Below are 12,513 nucleotides of genomic sequence, written 5' to 3' on the forward strand. Positions count from 1 at the left end.
GTCTTCACTGACATTTTCAACCTCTCCCTGTCCGAGTCTGTAATAGCAACATGTTTTAAGCAGACCACCATAGTGTCTGTGCCCAAGAACACTAAGGTAACCTGTCTAAATGACAACCTACCTGTAGCACTCACATCTGTAGCCATGAAGTGCTTTGAAAGGCTGGTCATGGCTCACATCAACACCATCATCCCAGAAACCCTAGTCCAGCTCCAATTTGCATACCGCTCCAACAGATCCACAGATGATGCAGTATCTATTGCACTCCACACTGCCCTTTCCCAACTGGACAAAAGGAACACCCTTGTGAGAATGCTATTCATTGACTACAGCTCAGCGTTCAACACCATAGTGCCCTCAAAGCTCATCAATAAGCTAAGGATCCTGGGACTAAACACCTCCCTCTGCAACTGGATCCTGGACTTCCTGACGGGCCGCCCCAGGTGGTAAGGGTAGGTAACAACACATCCGCCATGCTGATCCTCAACACAGGGGCCGCTCAGGGGTGTGTGCTCAGCCCCATCCTGTACTCCCTGTTCACTCATGACTGCACGGCCAGGCACGACTCCAACACCATCATTAAATTTGCCGATGACACAACAGTGGCAGGCCTGATCACCAACAACAATGAGACAGCCTATAGGGAGGAGGTCAGAGATCTGGCCGTGTGGTGCCAGGACAACAACCTCTCCCTCAACGTGATCAAGACAAAGGAGATGATTGTGGACTACAGGAAAAAGAGGACCCGAGCACACCCCTATTCTCATCGACGGGGCTGCAGAAAGCACACCATGACAGTCATGAAGCGGGCACGACAAAACCTATTCCCCCTCAGGAGACTGAAAAGATTTGGCATGGGTCCTCAGATCTTCAAAAGGTTCTACAGCTGAACCATCGAGAGCATCCTGACTGGTTGCATCACTGCCTGGTATGGCAACTTCTCGGCCTCCGTCCGCTAGGCACTACAGAGGGTAGTGCGAGCGGCCCAGTACATCACTGGGGCCAAGCTTCCTGCCATCCAGGACCTCTATACCAGGCGGTGTCAGAGGAAGGCCCTAAAACTTGTCTGACTCCAGCCACCCTAGTCATAGACTGTTCTCTCTGCTACCACACGGCAAGCGGTACTGGAGCGCCAATTCTAGGTCCAATAGGCTTCTAAACAGCTTCTACCCCCAAGTCATAAGACTCCTGAACGTCTAGTCAAATGGCTACCTAGACTATTTGCAATCCCACCCTCCACACCACTGCCACTCTCTGTTGTCATCTATGCATAGTCACTTTAATTAACTCTACCTACATGTACATACTACCTCAACTAACCGGTGCCCCCGCACATTGACTCTGTACCGGCACCCCCCTGTATATATTGTTATTTTTTACTGCTGTTCTTTAATTACTTGTTATATTTATCTCTTCTTCTTATCCGTATCTTTTGAAACTGCATTGTTGGTTAGGGGCTCGTAAGTAAGCATTTCACTCTAAGGTCTACACCTGTTGTATTCGGCGCATGTGATTAATACAATTTGATTTGATTTGATGTACTGTATGCGTTATGAATGACCGAAGGTGTCTTACTTTACAGTAAGTACAGCATCATACGATACAATGCATTTATGTATGTGTCATAAATGACCAAAGGGATCTGACTTTAAATTAAGTACAGTGTTATGCGATATAGAGTCTTTATTGATGTGTTATGAATGACCGAAGGTGTCTCACTTCAAACTAAGTATTACAGGATAGTACATAAAGTGTCAATAAATAGGTTAATATTGTTTTGCTGATTTATGAAGGTTCTCTCATGATCCACAATTACTGTAGGGTGTGAGAGGTATTTAAATAGGTTGATGGACCTGCAAAGTGTTACGGCTGTCGTCTTCCTCCTCGGACGAGGAGAGGAGAGAAGGATCGGTGGACCAATACGCAGCGAGGTAATTAGACATAAATGATATTTATTGAAACACGAAGACGAAATACGAAAACACTTGGAAATTACAAAATAACAAACACGACGTAGACAGACCTGAACATGGAACTTACATAACTACACGCAGAACTCACGAACAGGAACAGACTACATCAAACGAACGAACAGCCAAGACAGTCCCGTGTGGTGCACATACACAGACACGAAAGACACAGGAGACAATCACCCACAAACAAACATTGAGAACAACCTACCTTAATATGACTCTCAATCAGAGGAAATGCCAAACACCTGCCTCTAATTGAGAGCCATACCAGGCAACCCTTTAACCCAACATAGAAACACAACACATAGAAATGCCCACCCCGCTCACGCCCTGACCAATAAACACATACAAAACAAGAGAAAACAGGTCAGGAACGTGACACAAAGCTTGCGTTTGTGTGTATGTGTCAGAACCAAGATGATTTGGAGTAGTCCAGCCTGAGACTACCGCACCAAGTATTCCTCTTTCATTCCCATGCTGGAGACCAGGGCTTGATTACAACCTGTTACAGTGGTGCCAACATGTTGTGGCTGATCTTTCAGTGGGGGAGAGGGTGAATGTGTCAAAGACCTGACTGGGCCCAGCACCGCACAGTATGGCTGGTTTTTGTTGTGTCAAAGACCTGACTGGGCCCAGCACCGCACAGTATGGCTGGTTTTTGTTGTGTCAAAGACCTGACTGGGCCCAGCACCGCACAGTATGGCTGGTTTTTGTTGTGTGCTTGTTTGTGTACTGAGGAACATGTAACTTGGTACCAGAAGAAAGCCACTTTCAATGTGTTTAGGTCGGGGGCTTTCATGAAGGTAAGTGTTTCTTTGTGTAACGTCGTCTCCAGGCTATTGCACATATAAGCCTGGGATATCAACCATTCAGAGTTGGCCTTAGTGGGAGTGACCATATAATTCTATATGAGTGACCTTACTAAAGTATTTGTCATCATCACTAGTTAAGACAGTCAAAAAGTCACACTTATGGTTAAACCCTGCCCATTTCCACAATTTATCTTCTTAAAATTGTATTTTAAACCTAACCTTAACTAATGAAGGCCAAGTTGGGCAGAAGTGTCTGGGAATGAGATTAGGTGTAATGTGACTAACATGACTTTACTTTAGAGAGTATGCCGTCCTTCAGCATAACAGTTCACCCTTTATAAAGCACATGTTTATATCATATTCAACATGGTGGGTTATGTCACTTTTGACATAGGTGATTATGTCGCACACTTATGCCACATTTATGAACCCTTTATAAAGCATGACATATGGTTATAGAGGCTTTGTAACACTTATGTAGTCCTTATGAAAGTATTATGAAGGCTTTATGAAGCCTTTATAAGCTGAACGTCATTTAAAGCGGGACCAAGATATATGCATATTGTACAGAAAAACACATTTGAGAATGTCTATAGGAGCTGGACCAGGTTATTCAGTGGCTCCTTTAATTATGGTGGTTTGCGTTTTGTGTGGCTGACAACTAAAATGTAAAAGGTCTTTTTTTCCCCCCTTGCTCTAATCTGCTTGTCTATGCTTATGTATTTAATAAGTCCATTTACAGTATGTGATGTGAACGCCTTGTACAAACACTGCACCAACTGCTTCCAGATGTCCAAACAAAGGCCAGTGTTCCCCTGGGACTCTCCTCTCTGCAATATGATAGCAATTAGGTCATTAAATTATATGGAGGCTTCTGGAGGAATAGCATGTTGTTGCATTAAAAAGCGAACCTCGATTGTTAATAACAAGACTCTGGTAGAACGTGCAAAAGGGTGGTGGGGACTCCTTTGAGGTTTGTCCCCTTGACCAGAGTCCTTTCTGGTGCCTGACAGTATCGTAATGAGAGCTATAAAAAATACCAGAGGTTATTAGAAGGTTGATAGTAAGTGTATACATGGTGGCAAGTAGCATAGCGGTTAAGAGCTTTGGGGCAGTAACCAAAAGGTTGCTGGTTCAATTCCCTGAGCTGACTAGGTGCAAAAACTGTTCATCTGTCCTTGAGCAAGGCACTTAACCCTAATTTCTCCTGTAAATTGCTCTGGATAAGACTGTCTGCTAAATTACTAAACTGTAAAATATGTATGTCTAGTGTAAAGCAATAGATTGAGCTTTTCAGGACTTTAAAATGCTTCATGATTGTCATTATCTCATTGCTTCAGAGGTCAAAGCAGAGTGTTTACTATGTTGAAATTCACCCATACGTACATTGGCACTGTTGAGCCTGACATACGTACATTGGCACTGTTGAGTCTGAATAAAAGGGAAACTTTGCCATGGCCAAATGCAGAAACCTGTCATGCTGCCTGTTTAATGTCCCGAGGAGGCCCAGCCAAGATTCACAACTCAAACCAGTCAAGGCTGGAAAACATTTAGCAAGGATTCTGTTAGCCTTGCTTGAGCCATAAAAAGCAGCACTAAAGTCGAAGGCAGAAGAAATGTTCAACTAAAAGTTGATCCTCTTGGACCATTTTTGTAATCGTTTGATTTAGACCCTGTTTCTTTCCGTTGGACGTACTGGTCTAAATGAGAGCAGACGAGTAACCCCTCTGCTTCACTGATGTTGATAATGCATCCCATCCCAGCCACAAGTTCTGGATCTCCAGGCCTTCCCTTGCTGTATCCTCATGCTCTGTGGTTGAGGGCTAGCCCAACGCGTGACAAGTCAAAATTTGACATGGACTCCTGGCTCAGATGTTGCTCTAAATGGGTCTATTCGTGAACGCTTCTATTTCAAGCTGTCTCCTGTCTTCTCTCTGGCCACTGGAGTGCTGCTAGCTGTCTGGAAAAGGAGGAAAAGCTAGGATTTCTCTTTTTCCTCCTCAGAGGGATCAATGTAATACTGAAGTCAACCAGGAATTAAAAACAAGAATGAAAGAAAGGTTTGGCTAAGACTAAAATAAGACTAAAATAAGTATGAACTTTAAGAGAGTATCAAGTCTTACCGCCAATCACATGCTTTAAAAAAAAGTGTGTTCTGAGAAATGTTTTTAATTCTTTACTTTAAATGTTGTGCTGAGCATCCTATAGCTGTTGTGTCTACTGTAGTGGCCTTGTGAATGAAGTTTAATTTTCTATCTATCGTCTAACTTTTAAGTTGATCTTTACAGACTGCTGCCATTACACATTTGGAGCAGTGTGATTGACTCACACCTATGGTGAGAAATTGTAACCACTATAACATCGTTATCTCACCATGCAATCAAATTTTACAGTTACTTTTGGTCAGAAGGTTACATAAATACAATTTGCACAAATATACATGAAAAAGTATTTGAGACTCCGCAATCAAGCTATCTGCAATCACCAACAATATACAAGCCATCATGAAATTAGTTTGTGGCGCGAATTTTCACTGTAGGGTGCAGATGGTCTTGTTACGATGATTATCATGCAATTATAAAATGGATTTAACCCTTAATGTTGCCTAAAATTGCTTATATTTGAAGGGAAAGGCATCATCAAACTATACTCATACCATATATCTAGGGGGTTTTCACATGCAGTTAACCCCAGAATGAGTAATCAGAGACTGGGAATTGATTGTGTGCCTCTCTCAAAGTCAACAGGCTCAATTTAAACAGAGAAACAGCCTATGGATTTGTTTCCAGGACAAACATCTACTTTCAAAGGTCTTTTTAATCTTACAAAATGACCAAGTTGCAGATTTATGTTGATATCAAAGGAATCAGTTTTATTGGCCAAAGATCTATGCATTCCCAGCCCGGGTATTTGGATGGTTGGAAACCTGATAACAAATATAAAATGAGAAAAATCACAAAAAACAGAATATATTACATCACTGTGCTGGAACCATTTAAGCTGTCAGTGCTGTCATTCAAAATGAGTAATCTACCTCTTACTGTAGGGCAGTTTTGCATTTATACATATACATGCAGATTTCAAAGTTGTAATATAATGCAAAGCCCAGATAATCAATCCATTCTGGCATGGTTCAGACTTGGACGCAAGCCCAGCAAATGTACCAACTAAATTAAACAAGCCATTTCCTACAATACACAGAATCCAGGGGAAAGACTGCCAGTGACCCAATATAAATACCCTCTGCACTGTGGAGGTTCTTTGGGACAAAATGAGACACCCTGAACTCTGGAACAGAAAGCCTAAATATGCTGAATACTATTTAAGCTACCAGGCAAGAAACTTTTTATATCCCCTGTTCAGCAATTTGAGGGGATGGCTGAGTTGACCTCATTTAATTTCCTCCAATAATTTGCCTTCATGGACACCAATATTGCCATCCCATACTGGGGTACTGCCTTAGCAGTGAGGGAAAGATGGGTATTCTTTCCCTCATTGAGGTCAGGGTTATGCGAAGATTAACATTAGGATTATGCCAAATTCGGGGTAGGGTTATATCAAGATTTTTATTTTTTTATTTTTTTATTTTATTTTACCGTTATTTTACCAGGTAAGTTGACTGAGAACACGTTCTCATTTGCAGCAACGACCTGGGGAATAGTTACAGGGGAGAGGAGGGGGATGAATGAGCCAATTGTAAAAGGTAAGATTAGGGTAAATGTTATGCCAAATCAGGGTTAGGGTTAGTGTTATGGTTAGGGTTATGGCTAGCGTGTCTGCTGTAAGTGTAATGTACAACCAATCTAGGGTTAGGGTTAGGGATAGTGGACCGCTCTTCGCCACCATTCAAAATCTGACGGTTGAATGTACACTACCTATTCTTCAAGGCGTTTTGGGATGTAATTGTAACAACTGACAGAGAAAGTATACTTGCAAATTACCAATCAATAACATAACGTTAGTTGTAATACATTTATTTATAATCATCTATTCAGGTGTAGCTCCATGGTTGACACTTTCTGTATTGTGATAACAAACACCGCACAATTGTCTGTGGTGAGCTCTAAATAGAAAAAAAGAATCCAGTTCCATCTAGTGGCAGAGTAAGTAAAGCACTCATTTCTTTTACAGTAACACTAAATTCCTTGGTTACTAAATGAAACAAAATCACTATTGTTACCATTATCAACATGTAATTCATTACAGTTGGGATGTCAGAGGGATGTCTGAGTGTGTCCCCTCCTCGGATGTTGTGGTTGGTGGTCTCTATAGGTTGGTCTGTATAACCTTGATGTAGTCATTGTGTGCTATGAATATGGGACCAAATACAAAACTTTTTTCTACCTTAATACACATATAAGTGAATCTGTCCAAATACGTTTGGTCCCCTAAAATGGGGGGACTATATACAAAAACTGCTATCATGTCTAAAGGGTTTACCAGACATGGATGGAAACTCCTGTCACGATCGCTGTCTTCAAACTCCCTGTCATAAATGAGCCAAGGCGCAGCGTGCATGTAATTCCACATCTTTAATCGGAGTGAAACCTTCACAAAAAACAGGTAAACAGAAACCGAACGTGACGCAACCGTGGCGCACACAAACACTCACAGAACATAAATAATACCCACAAACGCAGGTGGGAAAAAGGCTGCCTAAGTATGATTCCCAATCAGAGACAACGATAGACAGCTGCCTCTGATTGGGAACCATACCCGGCCAACAAAGAAACAGACAAACTAGAATGCCCACCCACATCACACCCTGACCTAACCACATAGAGAAATAAAAAGGCTCTCTAAGGTCAGGGCGTGACAATACCCTCAAATGAAAGATGACAGGCTCTTTAACCTCATAGTCATTGTATTATTTCAAATCCAAAGGGATGGAGCACAAAGCCAAAACAATAAAACAATAAAGCACTGTCCCAATACTTTTGGAGCTCACTGTATATAAAGTGCCTTCGGAAAGTATTCAGATCCCTTGACTTTTTCCACATTTTGTTACGCTATTGTAAAAGGGAATAAATATAACATTTTCCTCAACAATCTACCAACAATACCTCATAATGACAAAACGAAAACAGGTTTATAGACATTGAAAGTTTTAACTCCCGAGTGGCGCAGCGGTCTAAGGCACTGCGTGCAAGAGGCGCACTATACATTGTTATCACATATAACTAGACCCACTGTTATTATTTAAACGTTTGTGATCATTAATTTCAATGATTTTGGATAAAAAATGATTTTTAGATGATGTTGCTATCATTAGATAATTTACAGTTTCCCATAGACTATAAGGCTATATATAAAATGTTAGAATATTAGGGCCACAGAGGGGAAAAAAACACAAGTCATAATATTGTAACCAGTTGTTTTAAAGGAGGACAGTTGTTAAAATGACAGATGTGGGGCATTTCGTGAAATTGTACTTCAGTATGGTTTCATAAACAAAGACATGCTGATGTGCCAGAATATTAAGTATCACATTGTCATAAGTATCAAAACTGTAAAAACAATATGTAGCTTTTCTGCAGAAAGAACCAGCCTCATAAATTTATGACTTTATCCTTTTTCTTCAGTGTGGCCCTAGTACTCTGTCATATAAACAAATACACATTCCATATGAATATAAAAACACAATGTGTAACATTATGTTCCTTTATTGAATAAGGACAAAACAAAGCAGGTAAACCATCAGCTCCTTTCGAAACTGAAGTCACAGTGACTCTACAAGATGGAAAGCACAGAATCCAAGCATATTATACAAAATGATACATACACATTCAAAGGTCTGTATATAACACACCCTGCATGTCTGCACACTAAAATAAATGCAGGACAAATCCATACACATCAACTGAACAGACAAATGAATGGATGCAGTAGCCTCCCTGCAGCCTTGTATTACACACAGTATACCGCACAAACATCATAAGAGGCCAAATTCGTCAAAAAACGAACCCAAAAAAACCCAAATTCCTCTGCCACCGCAGGACATATTTAACCAAAATTGAAAGCACACATACTAACTAAAATAATTCAACACATATTGGTCCCTCAGCAGCCGACCACTGTCGTCATCAGGGAAGATTGCCGGATTGTCCCAGTCCATGGCTGGTGGCACTCTGGGGGCCCTCTCCTTCCTCAGGCAGGCCACATTGTGGAGGACAGCACAAGCCACAGTAATATCACATGCCCTAACAGGGCTGACCCTTAATTTGTGAAGGCAGTGAAAGCGTGCCTTCAGGAGGCCAAAGGTCATTTCAACTCTGGCCCTGGTCCTGGCATGGGCATGGTTGTAGGCCTGCTGTGCTTCCTGGGGGTCTGTGAAAGGTGTCAGGAGAAAAGGCTGGCAGCCATACCCCCTGTCTCCCAGCAACACACCAGAGAATTCACCTGTCAACACAAAATCTCATCATTACTACCTCATAAACACAGTGATATTCTTGACACAGCCATGATGGTTATAAATAGGGGTTGTGTGGCTTACCTTGTGATAGGCACTGATAGATTTCAGAGGCCCGAAAGATTCTGGAGTCATGGACTGAGCCAGGCCATTTTGCCACAACATTGCTGATCACACAGTCAGCATTGCAGACCATCTGAAATCATAAGATGAGGAATATTACACCAATCAATGCACATCACTGGCAATGCAGAGTGTTCGTCAATGGACAATATCAAAAAGTTATGTTCACCTGAACATTAATGCTGTGAAAGGATTTCCTATTCACAAAATCGGCCTCATGGGCACCTGAGGGGGCTTTTATCCTTATGTGTGTGCAGTCCACTGCACCAATGACATTGGGGAAACCTGTCACACAAAGTAATGAGTATCCTACTATGTGTTAACAGTTGTCCTGTAATTTGTAGATCCTCTTACCTGCAATCCTATAGAACTCCTCTTTGATGTCACATAGTCTTCTGTGGCCAGGGAAGGAGATGAAGACATCTGCTAATGCTTTGATAGCCAGACACACACTCCTTATTGTGCGGCAAATTGTGGCCTTGTTCAGCTGTTCTGCATCCCCCACTGAGTACAGGAAGGCTCCACTAGCAAAAAAGCGCAAGGCCACACAAACCATTTGCTCCACACTCAGTGCATGGCTCCGTGCAGTGCGGTGCTTAATCCTGGGACCCAGTAGTCTGCATAGATACCTGATGCCATCTGCAGAAAACCTGTATCTTTCATATAGATGGTCATCAGGGAAGGCCAGTGGGTCCAACCGGTCCCTGAAGACCCTTTCTCGCCTGAAGGCTCTCCTCAGCACAAGTGCTTCTTCATCCACCACATCTCGCACGAATGGGCATGCCATTGTCAGAGCAGAAAGGAACACACAATTTTGGGCCTTCATATAGGCTAGTGGCCACACCTGGTGCTGGGGGGGTGGGCAAAAGAGGGCGATGCCTTATAACGATGACTTGGTTGTACTGATTGCTGGGAAAATAAAAAAAACCTTAGAAAGATGCCACCGTCCTGTGTGCTCACAATAAGAGCTCATATGTCATGGCTCACTTGACTTTACGAGAATATACCTAATTTTTATTTTGAGCTGTGTCATCTTCTTGGAGCTGGGGGAGGAAAGAAAAATAATGATTAATACATTTGTGTTACAGTTAGCATACAGTGTACATTGAAGGCATATCTCACCTCCCTCTCAAGTTTTTTTATTTCAAGGTCCAGTTTCCTAATTGTCCTCTTTTTTATTTCGGACTCCAGTGCAAGATTTTCCATCTTTTTCTTCTTGTACTGAATGTCTATGTCTGCCAGTTCTATTTGGCGCCGGAGGTGGTTGCCATACAACTTTCTGATAGCTTGTGAGCTCTGTGAACACAATACAATTAGCGCAGCTGGAATTTGGCAGGATGTGGTGTCCTTTTATTAATACGCACTATGTTGCCAGGCTGGTTTTCCCACTGTATAGCATCTGGGTCCTGTAAAAGAAATTAGATTTTTGGATTTTGATGAGGACTCCTCACCATTGTAGAGTAAATAGTACTTTCACAGTCTTAACATGATACCTCATGCCTTCTGGAATCCAGAGAGATGGTCTCCTCCTCATCATCGTCTCCATCATGTGCTGTTGCTGCTGCACTGGGGCCTTCACCCTATCACATTTAATCGGATTCATATTGAAGCTAGTAGACAAGACATGCCAGGCCTACAGTATGCCTTTGATGGAGTACTCACTGGATCAGCATCGTCTGGTGCTTGTGCTGGTGGCTCTAACAGGAACACAGTGCTGCCAGACACTGCAAGGCAATAGGTAAACCAAAGTCAGACAGTCCAAATTGATTCAATATGAATGTGGTTGTATCCCATGTAGAGATGGAAGGACATACCTTGAATGAAGCGGGTGGCATCTTGGGAGGAACCTATGCTCGTCTCTTTCCCCCCAGGGATCCCCTCTAAGACGGGCCTGCCTTTATTTAGCTCCAAGGCCATGTCCTCTGCTGGGGTAAGGTCAGCCTTTGGTGACCCACCACCCGTGCCTTGTCTGTGGGTATTCTTTTTCACTGCTAAAACAGTACAGACAATGTGTGAGCAGGCACCTTCTGGGTACAATATATGCTTGTGCTTTGTTAAATATTAGTCAGGGACCATACCATTCTGCAGAATGTTCTTGTATTTGATTTTGACCTGCTGCCATGTCCGTTTTGGCCCGTTCATGTTTAATCTACACACACACACACACACACACACACACACACACACACACACACACACACACACACACATTTAATGGAGTCACACTGCAAAAAATTACTTGGTATTTTTGTCTTGTTTTCAGTAAAAATTTCAAAACATTTATCATAGCTTTATACAGTGTGATGGAGTTACTTTACACAATTTCACTCATATCTGCAGTGCATTTCAATTAAAAATTTAACCGTTTCATAATTACAGTACAACTGCATTTTTGGAGATGTGAATTAAATATTTGAATTGTAATTGTGATGTTTCAGCGGAGCGGTGAGTGTGTAATTGTGCACTACTTACGCATTCAGGCGGTCTGCAATACTTTGCCACGCTTTTTCTCTTTGCTTTATCACTGTGGCGGTGTTGCCTTTCTTCTTAATTATATCTTTTACCTCCTCGTATGCCTCCATGAGGATTTGTGCTTCCGACGGGGAAAAGTACGCGGCTCTAGTTGCCATGGTAAATCAGTTAATCTGTGATCTGTGGCGGGGTCTATTTGAGTGAGCCATGAGCGCGCACCTATCCAGGATTGGTTTCACCTGGCTTAATGAATCCGTGTCTGCTCATCCTGGCTTGGTCTTTGTGCAACCAATTAAGCCTGGACGCACATGTTTTGGCTTCATTGAGCTCAGCTGAGTCATTTATCCCGGATGTCTTAATTCTACTTTTGTGCAACAGGCCCCAGGAGACTTTTGTGGAGAGACATTATTAATCCTTGTTTATCCCAGGAGGCCTCTGAGGTCTGTGTTGTTTGGAACCTGTTCACTGTTATGATGCTAATTCTGGACTGTTAACATCGTATGAGGTCAAAGTGCTGAATACACCACAGAGAGCAACCAGATTGCGCTATGTTGTCAATGATACTAACAGCTTTTATTGCCTTATTAAAGGTGTGTCTACTCCAAACTCCAAACTTTTTTTTATGAAACCAGCTTTCAGTTAATATCATGCCATGTGGTTACTGGAGAAAAAAAGAAAGTCCAAGAATCTGTAATAAATGTAAAATAATGTGTAATAAATAGAA

At 42.1% G+C, this 12,513-nt stretch overlaps 1 protein-coding gene across 4 annotated transcripts; it reads right to left on the reverse strand.

Moving 5' to 3' along the window:
• Positions 1-8,411: 8,411 nt before the first annotated feature.
• On the reverse strand, positions 8,412-12,245 carry LOC139578410 (putative nuclease HARBI1). 4 transcript variants are annotated; one of them, XM_071405961.1, is made up of 9 exons: positions 11,132-12,245; positions 10,980-11,041; positions 10,811-10,897; positions 10,682-10,723; positions 10,440-10,613; positions 10,325-10,360; positions 9,672-10,226; positions 9,279-9,390; positions 8,412-9,184 (listed from the first exon to the last, which is right to left on the reverse strand). In XM_071405961.1, exons 1-6 carry the CDS (start codon positions 11,232-11,234, stop codon positions 10,325-10,327), a joined length of 504 nt encoding a protein of 167 aa, XP_071262062.1. In that variant the 5' UTR covers positions 11,235-12,245; the 3' UTR covers positions 8,412-9,184; positions 9,279-9,390; positions 9,672-10,226. The 4 variants fall into 4 exon arrangements, 3 of the variants coding, with proteins under 3 accessions (XP_071262062.1, XP_071262061.1, XP_071262060.1); XR_011675542.1 differs by having other exon boundaries at positions 10,440-10,897; positions 11,132-11,308; positions 11,396-12,195; XM_071405960.1 differs by having other exon boundaries at positions 10,440-10,723; positions 11,132-12,194.
• Positions 12,246-12,513: the final 268 nt, after the last annotated feature.

This window comes from Salvelinus alpinus, chromosome 6, assembly GCF_045679555.1.
Source record: "Salvelinus alpinus chromosome 6, SLU_Salpinus.1, whole genome shotgun sequence".
NCBI classification, from domain to species: domain Eukaryota; kingdom Metazoa; phylum Chordata; class Actinopteri; order Salmoniformes; family Salmonidae; genus Salvelinus; species Salvelinus alpinus.